The sequence below is a fragment of the Chlamydotis macqueenii genome, chromosome 8 (genome assembly GCF_036417535.1).
Source record: "Chlamydotis macqueenii isolate bChlMac1 chromosome 8, bChlMac1.mat, whole genome shotgun sequence".
Lineage (NCBI taxonomy): Eukaryota > Metazoa > Chordata > Aves > Otidiformes > Otididae > Chlamydotis > Chlamydotis macqueenii.
Genome location: NC_141563.1, coordinates 19,057,061 through 19,071,794, shown reverse-complemented (window position 1 = coordinate 19,071,794; position 14,734 = coordinate 19,057,061). Strand labels below are relative to the sequence as shown.

Below are 14,734 nucleotides of genomic sequence, written 5' to 3'. Positions count from 1 at the left end.
TCTTTGACACCAGACACGGACCATATTATATGTCTGTCTTCAAGATACAGAGTTTACTCTTGCCTGTTCATTTTGGCATCCTCTTAAAGCCTTAGAGCAGAACAAGTAGCAAATGGCAAATTCACTTTATACGGTTCATGAAATGTATGTTCAGTTTGAGTATCCAAGGTTACCAGACTTTGGACCACACTCTGCATTCTCAAAGCACTAAGGCTTGGGGGAGAGGAATGGTTGTCTGCTCCCTTCCAGAGAGGCAAAGTCAAGCTCTGCAATATATTCTGGGGTCTCTTCTCTGTCTCAGAAGGACCCTTGCAGCAGGGAAAACAGTCATCTTTATACTGTGCCTCATTATTGCATGGATGAGCATAGAATTTAGTCTAGATTGGTCTTTGTAACCTGTTCTGGTGAAGCGGTTGCTTAACTGCATTGAGGAAAGGCCATTGTGTAACCCACTATTATTTGGTATTTCAAGGGAAGATAAATAAGTAAGGCATTGCTTACCAAAACTTATTGTTTTGGTAGGCACAGTGTTATTGCTTTACAGTATTACAGCTTAGCTGTTCTACACGTATTAATCAAAAATACAGAGGGTATAGACCTAATGTGACTTTTGGGCCTGCATGAGCTGTGGCCAGTCTGTGTTTGCTGGGAAACGCTGATGCAGCTCTGCCAACTGTGTGCACTGCTGTGCGTATGTGAGGTGGACAGAGGCGTCATCTTTTTACAGTCGTTTTGCATATCACCTTCTGATGTCTTCCTGACCTGCAGTGTCCCTGAGGAACACACTGATTTCTGCCAGCCTAGAGTTCAACTTGAAGTACAGGCATACACACAATGCTTATTTTTTATAGACTTTACTGAGTATATTTGTCCACTTCATCTCTTATTACAGCTGGTTTCAGTCAATTGTAACTCTTGTAAAAATTCCAGCCTGGCAGTTCCAAAGACATTCTCTGTCTGTCCAACAGGCTGTAACAACAGGGCTACCCCAATTTAGACCACTTGAATCATGCAAGCCCAATCTGATGGGGCTGTGAGTACGGATAATTCAATCTATAGACCCATTTTTCCTTTATTCACTTTTCGTTTGTTTTCTCTTTCACAAATTTGGTGTAACAGGCTAAAAAGGTGAACACAGAAGGAGTATATTAGAAACAAACAAACAAAGTGTTGCATATTATTTTTTCTGTCCTCCTTATATTACTTTCTTTCAGAAGAATGAAACAAAGTAATCAATCTGCCCATCTCTCATTGTGCCTGGCCCACTCATTTCTGTGAATCAAAGCATAGGTAGTCTTGCATTGTCTGTTCATCTGTCCATTGTCTGGTCATATATCCACACCTAGTTACTGCTGTTTCAGCTGTACTTATTCATACTGAAGGTTCACAACATTGTGACCTAAGCATTTGCTTTACAGTTTAGAGAATAATGCAGGGTGAACCTGGCCATGTAGTGTGTACCTGTGGTTACCAATTGGTTTGCTACGTTGGGTTTCAGGAATGCCCTGAAACTGTAAGTATCTGGCCACTTGTATCCTCACAGTACCGTTACTTTCAGAGGAAATGTATGGGCATGGCATACTTCTAAACAGGCTTATATAGCCCTGGAAAAGATGCTGGTGAGTAGGTAGGCCTGAGTCAAAATAGATTAGGCATCAATGATTAGTTTTAATATACTTTTACCTATTAGTTATTTAACTACAGTTTTTAACTAATAATGCAGTTTTATTTAACAGGCTCTGATATTATTTTGTCATCACTGTTTAAACACAGACAATTCAGGCAATTACCTCTCCAGTGTTACTAACTATATGCATTATATTGACAATTACATACTGATTTGTGCCACTGCCCATATACCAATCAGATGTTTAAAAGCACAGGGCAAATAATGCATATGCTTTTTATTATCAGCCAGATGAGTGTATAAATTAATCAATTTACTTATTAATGTTTCATCCATTTTACATGCAAGAGCACTTGAGCATTTCAGTTTATCAGTGTGGAATATGTGTTATGAAACTGCCTCTTCAGTATTTGTTCTATAAAAGTTTTCAGACTCTTATCATCAGAAGCAAACAGTAACACATGCTTTTGTTCAACCAGCCACAGCTGAACAGAAAACTTGGTTTTAGAACTCGTCATCAACAAAGTAAAAAAAAGCAAAAAAAAAGTGTAACAGTTGAATAATTCAACATTCAAAAACTTGTCATTGGCATTTCATAAACAGAAGAAAAGGCTAAATAAGCCAAATGAATCATTATTCAATCAGCTTAATTTTAGGAGGAAAATTTATATCCATTAACTACTTTTACAGATGTTGAGTATCTCAGAAGTTACTATTATACGGTCTGTACTCTGAGTCCATCCAAGGCTGGATGGCATGGTAAATAGCAGTATGCCTAACTCAAAGTCCCTGAATCAAGATACACAAAGCCCAGAAAACTGGGACAGTCTGACAAATGCATCTCCATCCTGGAGAGGTTCAGGCATGAGATGTGACAGCTACAGAATTAATTTCTTGAGACATCAGGAAGGACAGAAAATACTAGCAACTAGTATATCCTCTTCCACATCTTACTTTCCTCTGTACCACAATGAGCAGTGACAGATGAGAATCATATTGAATGTTTTGTCCCTAAACCTCACTGTTCTTTTGTTTAATATTTTACAACATTTCTGAATGTTTCTGAATAGACAGACAGGATTTGGTCTGTTTTTGTATTTTGCCATTGAAATAATGACTAGAACTGAAACTCATGAGATTTCTGAATTCATTCTATCTGTATTATGAGAACAAAGAAAAAATAGGAAGTGATTGTCTGAGAAAGTTTACTGTCTACACTCAGAATGCCTGTTTCCTCCCTGATGACCCAAGCGCTTAAGATCATTGTCCTGAGGCATATCTCTCCTCTCCCTCTCGCTCTTTATCTCCCTCTCCCTCTCCCTAACTTAGCTGTTGCAGAAGCTTTTGCTTTCTGTATCACATAAAATTTTCTGTATTAGACCTAGCACTGTTTGCCATGTGGTATGTATTAACCAAATCTAAAGAAGAATGGACAACTGCATGGAAAATAAAACTCTTCAGCCAGTGTTAAAAAGCCACTTCACCCATCACTAGAGGGAAGGAAGTGAGATTTGCACATAAGGATTTCTAAATTATAAAAACTTGCAACAAACATGAGTATGAGCAATAATGAACTTCCTTCTAGTTATCAGAATTATGGATACTTCCGGAAATCTGAAGCGTTCTAGAATACCAGCATTGCGTTCTCATGGAAAAGCCTGAAAAGCAAGCTGCAACATGAAAGACATGACTAGTGGCTTGATTTACAAAACATATTCACAGAAGAGCTTTAAAAATAAGATACCAAGAAACACACTGCCTTGTCCACACTGGCAGCTTACCATGTTTGGAAAATAAGAATCTTCATGCTTTTAATTGTAAACAAAGGCTTTAGGGCATTCCACAGGAACAAGAACTGAAACATGGAATACAGCTTGTTAATATATGTGAAAAAAATTGCAGCTACTTTCCACAGATTTGATCAGGTGCCATTTAACAGGCTACATCCATGGTATGCATTGTGAAACAATGGCTTATTCACTATTTACTTTGGACCCCAGCATTTGTTTCATAACCCTCTTAGAAGAAGAATCATAAATAATGCAGACCACACATGCTAAAATTCTCTAGGTTATAGCAATTGTCCTTTTCAAAACATCAGATACGCATACAAAATATACTTCTCTGTGACTGTGTCTTAGTGAGAATGAAAATTGCCTTGTTCTGTGGAGAGATGACACACGAAACTATACATTTTGTGAATGATTTTCACTAAAATTCAAGGAAATTTGGCTCCAGCTGTGACTTCCAGTAATGTAAATAATGAAGCTTCTTTCCAGATAGCTAATTCCTGGGGGAAACATATCACAGTTGAATGTTTTTGTTGAGATTATATTATCTAAAATAAATATATTTGGTTTTGATGCCTATTTTCCTAGTACAAAGTTGAATATTTGAAATTTTTTTAATAAATCAGCTGAAAATAGGAAAATTTATGTACACTGACCACTATTTTTAGAACTTCAACAATCTTGTTATGTGAGTAGTATCAAAGTTATAAATTACATGCAATATACATATTTTTCTCCTTACACTAAGTATGGTCCGTAACAGACCATAATCAGATTAATATAATGAACAAAGCTGTTTGTGGCAAAGATAGCTTGCTTTTTATACGTAGATCTGAGAGTGCCTTATGAGAGTAGGTGAACACAGTTGCTCCCAGTTTACAAAGCAAGAGGCAGGACTGAGGCATGGAGAGGTGAAGATACTTGCTTGACGGCAGTGAGTGAGGCCCAAAAGAAGGGAGAAACCATCTAAAGGCCAGATCCCTACATACAACCCCAATCGTATGCAAATTTTCCCTCCAAGAATGAGCAAGCAAATTACTACAAACATATAATCGTATGAGGGTACACTGTGAGTGCAAGTTGCTGGTATGTCCTGTTGTGCTTCAAAATACTTCACTTTCAGCAATAGCAGCTAGACCACTACTTGACCTACAGTTTTCTATGGGTTCCAAAAAAAGCTGGAAACAGAGCAGAATCACCTTTTTCCTCTTACTCTCCTAGAGCAGTTACATACACACAACAGAATCAAATTTAAAATCATTTTTATTATGACATGTTATTTATTTTCTGAGACAAGTGTTGACAGAAAGCTAGATTACTACTAGCTACATACTTACTATTTAAATAAGGAAATTTGAAGGGTAAAGTTCACAGGTCAACAGGGTGAAGAGTGGCAAACTCTATGAATAAGAGCGATTAGCCCATAAATGTTAGTTTTGTCTTCTTCCTACAAATACTCTTTACTGGTAGACCGGAAGGACCATGGGAATTCCCAGACACATGCACATCCTTTGGGTGTTATACGTTTACTAGTTAGCGTTATCAGCAACATTGTGTTGTGCAAACATGTTACGTGAACAGGAAGCTATTATACTGCCATTGCTCAGACTACTCCAAGTTTTAGTCACTAGAAAGAGGGTCAACATCATATTTTCAAAAGATCTTTCCATTATTAAACATGCGGCGATTGTTGCAAAATGCTGTTTCCTCAAATAGCTGCTCAAGAAAGATATTTTTATCTTCCATCAAGTGTTTTTGTATCATACCTTACCGAACAGTTTATTCCACTGTAATGATACACAGCTAGTAGGAAAAATGTAGCTCTTGTAGGACAGCTAGTAGAATGATAACTCTTTTTTATTGCATGAATATTATCAAAGTACAGTAGCTATCCCATAACCTTACTGATAATGTGACAAACTAGGAATACTGTTATTCTATTGTTTAATCACAACAGATGAGTAACATTCCTTCCTCTATGTGCAAAGATTAAAATAAATCAATACTGCAACAGTATCTGGGCATTTATGTACATTTTTCTTTACATAGGTCTCAATGCCTACTACAAAAGTATTACTGTATGTCATTTTACATAACGCCACAAAAACATTTTACAAAATAACATTGCTTATAAGCTGCATTAGGATTCTATAATTAGCATTATGACCAGAGTGATGAGTTGTTATTAGAGAAGCAATGTTATTACTTGAAAAGAAGTCTCTTAATGCAGTTCTTTTAAATCAGAAATGACACAAAATTAACTTCAGTGTCAAAACCACAAAAGGAATGAATATTGATCTTACTTCTATTATAGGAAAACAGTTTCTTCTTTCAGTTTAAACAATCATTGATGCAAAGTGATTAAAAATTTTGTGAAACTATATATTGATACTTGAAGTACTGGGAGGCAAATGGATGAAGCCTTGAAACAGAGTAGGGGTGGCCAATGACATGGAGATTTGAGGCTTCTGGTTTTAGAACCCAGCCGCTCTAACTACCTGAACTTCATGTGTACGTGCAGGATAAGATCCTGTGAGAGTGTCTGATACATAACGTAACAATATTGTATATCTGTTTGGATAATGGGGAAAATTAAAATGTCATGGATAAGACTTTGTATTTCAGGGTTTCTCTCTCTGAAACAGTAGCATATAATGTTGGCTCCCAGAAATTCTTAATAGGATTGGAATTATTTCTTTAGCTATTCGACATTTAATTAGGGTTTGCAGAACTGCACCACTGTTTTTAGCAAATATTTCAGCTATTGGAGTCTTCCTTTGTAAATAGCTGTGCCTGTAAGGATGACTACAGAAGTCCTGTGAGTTAGAGCTACTTATCTGAGAGGGTTTCTCGTATGTGGCCTTGGTGCTGATTCAGTGTAATGTTAATGAAGATTAATAAACTATGCAACTCATGCCATCACATGTTCTGTAACATTGCCACTGACTGCTGGCTCCACGGCTCTATTCCACTCACTGTTGATTTTCTTCTCATGAATAATTAAGGTGAAACTTTAATTGAGCAGGTAATTCATGAGAAGTCTCTGTTAAAACATGAAGGTAAATCAAAAGTAGTATAAAGAATAGGTCAGATAAATGGTAGACATCTTGTGTCTATTATCTGACTCAACATGACTAGCCACGCACAGATTTTTTAAACTTGTTTTTCAAACATCAGTGTTTATACAGCAGTCAGTTCTTTGGTGGGGAAGCCTATTGGCACTAACCAAATAGATAGTTACCTGTCCTCCCGGTATTAATAGGCTGACCAAAGCAGGATGTTCAGTATTCTCTTTTCAAGCAATGAAGTCTTTGAGCCTTTTTAATGTGCATTGCAGTGGAACTTTGGATCTTGTCCAGTTTTTTTAAATTATGCAGAAACACATTATTACACACTAAGAGCCTTATCCTGGAACTCCTGACTGAAGTAACAATTATTCTATGTATAGTAATTGCAGTCTGCAAACAGCCTAATAACTTGAGTAGATTCTCTGTGGTGTGGTGTGGTTAGGAGCATTAGGTTTGAATAGACTAGATGGTCTCATGCCTTCTCTGTATAAAAACTGTGTTTTTTTGTAAGAAGAAAAAATAGGAAAATATATGCTGCTATCCAAGCCTTGCTATGGAGTAATAGGTTTTGTTTTAAAAAGACAACTAAAAAATACAGATAGAATTTTATGTGCTTTTAAACCTCCGTACAGTAAACGTCTAGACACAGCAAGTCCATGAAATTAGTCTTAGTAGTCATTAGGAGACCCAGTGAAAAGCAGTGCCCAGAAAGTCCAAAACTAAAAGCAACAACAAAATTGCACTTAAGCCACTTAGAACATATTGTAAACAACGTCATGCTCTGTGTATGGACTTGCCATCTGGAGTTCGTAACCCTTTGGCTGTAAGCAAGATCGGGGCTGACGAAACTGCCCGAGGGTGCCCGAGAGTGCCATCATGTGGGGAAACCTGCGGCAGCAGCAGCAGCTCATGCAGACGCAGCGCTTCTAAAGGGCCTGATGTCAAGATACAGCCCAAGCTGTCTGTCTGGATTCGACATTATTAGTTTTCGTTGGCAAACATTCAGTAGCTTAATCCATTAATATAAATTGTCCTTACAACAACTAAACTATAGATGAAGGATCTTGTGCTGGCACAAAAGACTTGTGTCTAGATCTTGTAATTAATCTGTTGCTTATCTCACTGTTGATGAAAACCACAGTGCCCTGATTGCCACCCAATTAATGAAAACTTCTCATCCTTTTCTTTCAGGACTCGACCTAACTGTGTAGGTCACAGGTGTTTCTACAGCCTCTGTGTGGTCCAGCTTGATGCCTTTTGCTAGGTGCCTGTTTGATTTGGGTTTATCCTAGCTTATTCCATTTTCTTCACTGCTCTCAAGAATGCCTTCCATCCTTCCTTCCTTCCTTCCTTCCTTTTTACGTAATTTAGAGAACAAACCATCCTTCTGCAACCTTACAAATCCACATCTTTCACTTTTAAGTTCCTCTGAAACTCAAGCAATTCCCTTCTCTGGCATTTTTTGGAGTGTTGTGAGGAACAATACAATTACTTCTCTGTTCTCTGTATTGATGCACTCAAAGGTACTGGCATGTCTACTCTTTGGACTGGAGAGGGACACTGACAGTCCTGAACAACAGAAGTAGTTCCAGTTTAAGCTCTTTCATCTTCTTCTACCCATGCTGTTTACCATTCAGAACACTGAGTAAGTACATCGTAATTCTGACACCCCACAAAGCTAACAGCTCTAGTGCTGTTTCTTGTCTGGGTTGGTATATAAAGTACCATACAATCCTAAAACACTGATATTCTTGCTCTATTCTAAAACATTGAAATTACTTAACTCTAAAGTTTATTATCAGAGTCAGCTCAGCAAACACACTCAAAATGCTTTCCTAGGGTCAGACTGTACTCTAGCTTGCGTATTGACAGGGATGAAAAGGCTCTTTGTGGAGATCTCTGCTTGCTCATGTGGAAAGTGGAACAAATTAACTTTGTGGTGTTATACTCCTTCCTTGAATGATTCATATGGTTGATAAATCACAGGAGGGGTGGTCGTTACCAGTAGTAAGCTAAAGCTCTGTAGCTGGGCTGTAAGATGTACACACTCTATTCTTCTAGATCCCTGGATAATCTACTCAATAATCAATATTCTGAAATAAAAGTAGAGATTCTCAGTGCATTGGAGATATCCAGAAGAAGGTGGGACTGATGTTCATTGGAAGCTGGAAATAAGTGGCTTGTACAAGTGGTTATTAACTTGTTAAATTGAAGTGACTTTTAAGGCTGAGAAGTGGAGCATCTCAAAAATCCTCAAATTACTAGAAAAAAAAAATTGCTTATTTTCTCTTTTGTGCATTTTCATTATTAAATGGATAATAGAGTAGTTAACTTTCCAGCTGTAAACATATTATCAGGTGAGATTTTCTAGATGAGCAAACAGAAGAGCTAACATAGAACATCATAAAGACAATAAATCAAGTCATCAAAAGGATTGGATTCCCTGGATACATAGGACAGGCATCTGCCAGCAGATCCAGTGGAGTAACTGACAGTACTAGCAGGTTGGTCAGAAACCTGGCAGGGTGATCTCAGTTGTTAGTCAGGCCAGAGCGTGACAGGGCACTTTCAAGTCAGCATTGTGGATGTTTGCTGACAGCAGAGGAAAGGTGATACTCCAGCTGAGGAAGGGAGTGGTAGTGGACCTGGATTCCTTTGCTCATTCCCCACAGTCTTAATCTTTTATGTACCTTCAGGACTTGCGCTATTACATGTTTAATCCCCACATAGCTTTCATGCTTCTCTGATCTACCATCTTCTTCCCTGGCCAGTTGTATACCTCCCTATACCAATCCTAACCTCCCTTAGCTCTCAGGTTTGTTCTTCTTCTTCAATCTTCACTTCCTCTTTCCAGCCATCTCCTTCTGGCTCTCAGTAATTACAGTAAAGGATATTATGCCTAGCTGCACCTTCTTTAATTAGGCAGAAAATGTTTGCTTTTAGATTGACTTTCTCAGTTGCTGTGTTCTGCTATTAAAGTAATTGGTCTCTGTTCCTTGTCTGACCCAGAAGGGGATACAGATAGGGGTAGTCATCACACTTAACCAGTCTAGCAAGGAACTCTCATGCTTTCATTTAAGACCTTCCTCTCCCAGCCCACATTCTTGCCCCATTTTTAACCAGGTAAGTTTCTTGGTAAGAAAGTTGAGCCTTAAGTGCAGGCAGCACCAGGATTCACTCTCCATGAGTAAACAATACACTCCTAAGAAATGATAAGAACTTTGTAATTATAGCAGAGGCTTGGAGTCAGGAAGCTTGAGTTTATTTCTGGTTTTCTTCTATATATTCTGGGTGACTTTGTGAAAAACAAAGAATCAAAACCAGAGAAAAATGTCCATGAGTTTTTTGCTGCTGCAGTATTTCTGAAGATGGGTGAGATGTTAAAAAAAAGCCCTTAAAAACTACAAGCAGTCTTGAAATGGTAAATGTTAATGCTCCTTACCATGGTTGCCCCACCACAATACACCAAGCAGGTTGAATGGTTACTGTCTTAATACACAATTAACTCACTGTTAGTTCCTGGATATTCCAGGATTTTAAATATTTTTTTTTACCTTTACAAGAAACATTACATACTGAAGAGAGAAGTGAAGACTTGTAAGTGAATCATCATACTGATCTCCCAGGAAAGTGGCTGTAGTTGGATACAAGACTTAGATGAAGCATATTATAAAGTCAGCATCTTGTTCATGTAGGTCAAGGGATTGAGACCAAAGGCTCCAACCTGGGCTTCTCACCAGAGAGAGAGCACAAGCCAGCGTACATCTCTCTGGCCAAGTCATTAGTGCTCTTATAAAAGGAACAGTTCTGTAATCCAATACTCTTTTTCCAGAACTCTTTTAAATCTCATTTCTATTTTAGGTTAAACTGGATCAACCCTACAAAATGTCGATTCTAAAACTCCCAACTCCCCACTGAGTGCTCGAACTACTCAGCTGCAGAACCAGGCTCCTTCCTGTGGAAGTGGTAAGAAAAAGTTTAAAATCTATATTGGCAATTTGGGCACTTGCAGGATCAGACAAATAACAAGCAAGAGCTTTGAGCTTTCAGTATTACATTTTGGATGTGGATGTTTAAATCCCTTTTCAGATCTAAGCCCTGCTTCCTGGTATTTTCTTCAACTGTAACATGAAAATCCTCATTTGTGAGTACTGGCTGACATAGCGCAAGTCTGTCCTCACCAACCCGAAATGCTGTGCTGCAACTCTAAACAGGGAGCAGAGCACCACCTAGTGACACACGGTCAGATTACTCATCTGTTACTGAACAGAATAAATGTTCTATTTGATCATGTTTGAAATTCATAAAAAACCCTTCTACAATTAAAATATTTAATTTATTTTTTAAACCCTATTCTAATCCCGAGTTATATGCTATAAAGTATAAGAAAACTTTTCCTAGGCTAATTGAAGGAATACAAGAGTTATGATTTATATTGCTTGGTAAAAGCCAGCCTTACTGCTGATTCCAGTGTTTTTCTATAAACTTCAGTTGCTTGGAATCTGGATTTTATTAAAAATACTTATTCCACTTGCTGAGTTCCTTTATTCACAATAAGAATGTAACATAATGGAGAATCGTTCAAAAAGGGCCAGATCAACAATGAAAGCTAATATTAGCATGCGATGACAGCAAGCCATCAAATTCTAGTATCAGCCTTCATCATTAGCATTGTTCTTTTAGAATTATTTTTCTTAATCAGATAATAAGGTTACTCTTTGTGTCTAGATTAAAAGTTTATTAATAATTTGGGTTCTTTTTCCTGATATAATAATATTAAACTTCTCTTATGGAAAAAAAAAGTTAAGTTTCATATGAAATTTCACATTTGTATTTCAAGGTAAAATTACTTTCTCACATATTTTTAAAGTGCAATAGTGCATAGTGAAGGAAAATGTTTTTTTTTTCTCTGTTTAGGTTCAATAGACACAAAATTACTTTTGCAACATCAATTAAGTTTTAGAATTTTGTTCTAATTTTCACACAAATTATGAAAACTCTACAAACGGATGAATAATGAGCACTAAAAGGCACAATGCTGATAAAGACAAGAACTGTGAATTGGCTGGAAATGAAATGGTTTCATAATTCCTTTGTAAGACACAGAGGTTTTAGAAATCTTTCCTGTCATGTTTTCTTAGAACCACTTCTTGGAGGGTGAAAGGGAGCTGTAAATTTAAATCAGAATTGTACCAAGCTCTGTTAAATCAGTTAAAAAGTCAATCTCTGAAATGTTGCAGAAGTTAAGTTTTTGAAAAATGTATTTACTTCCAGTTAGCTTAGAAGGACTCTGAAATGTTCTGGGGCAGAGATGCATACTTTTCAAAAAATCCTGGTTTCTGATATTACCAGTTTACTTCCATCTATCCTAGCTTGTCATCAAAGTTTTATTCTGCATTTTCACTTCAGGATTGAAATAAGTTATTTTTTCTAAGCAAAACCAACCTAATGCTCTCTGTCCTGTACAAGATGGACCAATTCCTAAACAGCTTTCCAAAATAGCTCCAATTAAATTCAATTTTATTGCAGTTACAGATGTTGTATTCTCAGAGAGGACATTTTTTTCCATAGACTGTCAGGAAGGGAACAAAAATGTACTTTTAATATATTTTCAAATTTTAATCTTAAGTTTCTCTAGATTATTGAGCTTAACTTAATGAACATATAAATAAAAAGACGACAGGGACAGCACTGAGAAAACAGGTTATTAAAAGTGGCTAATAATTTCTGCATTCAGCGGTCATTCAAGTTACAAGCACTGATCTAATTCAGTGTGGCTATTCCTGTGCATGCCGAATTCATGTGGACATCGATGAGAGGTAATCATGGCCTAACAGAACACGTCAGTGTAATGGGACTGAATGAACAACCACCAAACCAACACAAGCTGGAAAGGATCTACGACTGACTGTAGTGACAAGGCAGCCGGGATAGCCGAACGGCATCAGTATCAGCTGGCTTCACAGAATGAAACAGCCGGCATTTTGTACTGGCAATAGCAAATATACAGTTACTCCCTTAAATAACTAATTGTGAAAAACAAACCTCCCACTCTAGCCGGTGCCCACTTGTAAAGCTGCGGCTGAACGGCAGGTTTGCCTCGTCCCTTCTGCTACCCCCAGCCCCGCAGGGAGGGGGGTGAGCCCAGCCCAGCCCAGCCCGGGCAGTCCCCGGGCGGCCCCCGTGCCCCGGGAGCGGGGGTGCCGCTGTCCCCGGGCGCTGCTCCCCCAGCCCAAGGAACCGGCCCGCCTGCCCAGGGACATGAACCGTGCCAACGCAGGGCATCCGAGCCCCGCCTGCGCCCTGCCGGCCGCTGGCGCTGGGCTTCGGCAGAAGAAATGCCCTCTCCTCCCGCAAGCGAGGCCGCCCGGCGGGACCGTGGCCCGCCCGCAGCACGGCTCCGGGAGGCGCGGCCGGACCGGGGCTGGCAGTGCCCGGTCGCAGCGGCAGGAGGAGCCGTCGGAGGTGCCACCGCCCGGCCGGGGCGCTCCCCGCGGGCAAGCTCGGCCCCGCAGCGCGCACGGCGGGCACAGCGGGCGCTGGTGCCGTCCCCCAGCGAGCGTGGCCGCGCCGCGGTCGCCGAGGCGGCTGCGGCCCAGGTTCGCCTGCCTCCCCCGCGCAGCCCGGCGGCGCGGCCCGGCCCTGCTCGGCGTGCGGGAGCATGGAGCGGCGCGGGGGCCGGCAACAGGTGAGCGCCGGGCGGACACGACACGGGGTGGGGGCCAGGCCTGCCCGGGCGGTGCGGGGCGGCGGGGGCGTTGCGGGGTGGCAGTGCACCTCGTTATGGACAAGCTGCGCAGCTGTTGCTGGTGGAGAGCTGCCAAGTAGAAGATTACGCTCTTTCAGAAATCTCAGGCCTTTGAAACTTGATTCTAATTTCACAGGAAGTTTGTTTTTTTAATTTTCTTTCTTTGTTTCGTTTTAGGATTCTGGAAATAGTCTTTCGGAACTAAGGGAATGGAGACCAGTCGTTTACCGAAAGTGTACAGACACTCTCTGGTTGCTCGTCTTCTTTCTTTTCTGGGCTGTTTTGGTAAGCATGCTTTTTTTTTTTTTTCTGAAAGAAAAGCGAGATCTGGAGTTGATGCGGTTCTGCACAGTGGTATAGTAAATCTAAACTGAAATTATCATGGGCACAGGTGTTAACGTCCCAGGGTTGCACTGGGACAAAACTGACCTCTGTGGCAGTGCAGTGCTTTGTTGCACTGTCTGTTACATAGCCTTCTAAGTTCTGCCTGTGTACTTTACATGCCATGTATATACATGTATTTGTTGTCTTTTGTTTAACCTTATTTTTAAAAGATTAAAAAATTTTTAGTGACACTGATTTGTTCACATAGTGAAAAAAAATGAAACCACATTAATAACTCTGTGGAAATGCTTATCATTGGCATGTACAGACACACCCCTCTAGCAGTCATACAGCCAGCTATTACTTAACAATATTTATGGCTTCTATCCAGCATTCTGCCCTTAAAATATAATTCACACGTACACAGTATTTGCCATGCTGATGGCAATGGACCATCTTTAGAAGGAATGCCAGAATTTTCCTGAAAACATATTTCATGTTGAGTTACAATACCAGCTCATTTCTTCTTTTTCTTCTGAGAACAATTTAATTATTAACAAATATTTGCTATGTAAATAAACTGGATTGGAAAATATTTTGTTATTGTAACAAATACCACATCCACAAGTAGGATGGCAGCTTTAATTGTGGAGTCTCTCCACAAAGATGTCCAAATTGAGACAGCATTAATATGCAGTCATAATTAAAAAAAAAATTTAACTAGTTAGACTACAAACATACAAGCGACAATGAGACTACACTGTGAACTAAGGAAGCACGTACTTACATGTTTGTGTATGAGACTCGGTTTTTACCCAGATCCCACCTTTAGTCACAAGTGTTAAAAGCAGAACAATAAATAAAAGCTCTAAATCAAGTTGTGCTGGATCTGATATGTAGAATCTGTCTCCAGCACAGCTGATATTCAACAATTCCATGTAGAGTGGTAGTGGTTAATGTGGGACTGAGAAAACTCGCTGCTGCCAGCAGTTGGCGTGTAGCCATAGAGCTTAGTGTATTGTCCTTGGTGTGCATGAAATGTAGCTTACAGCCCATGGGACAGGGGAGACGATTGAATCACTGAGTTCTTCAATGGCTTTTGGGTAAAGTGGTGCTCAGGACTTCACCAGCTTCCCAGAAGAAGAGTTACTGCTTCTTGACACTTGGAAAAGTTTTT

General features: G+C 39.5%; 1 protein-coding gene across 7 annotated transcripts in view; it reads left to right on the top strand.

Annotated features, from left to right (window-relative positions):
* Positions 1-14,734, top strand: part of SLC44A3 (solute carrier family 44 member 3) — a 99,179-nt gene that overhangs the window by 44,885 nt on the left and 39,560 nt on the right. For 3 of the 7 annotated variants that reach the window (XM_086753588.1, XM_086753587.1, XM_086753589.1), the window contains 2 exons: positions 10,347-10,451; positions 13,411-13,518. Coding sequence is in view for 3 of the 7 variants with exons in the window: in XM_086753585.1 (XP_086609711.1) it covers positions 13,147-13,173; positions 13,411-13,518 (135 nt within the window). In the remaining 4 variants the exon portion in view is untranslated. Of the gene's footprint in view, positions 1-10,346; positions 10,452-13,079; positions 13,174-13,410; positions 13,519-14,734 lie in introns of those variants that run through there. The other 4 variants (XM_086753585.1, XM_086753590.1, XM_086753591.1 and 1 more) reach the window with 2 other exon arrangements.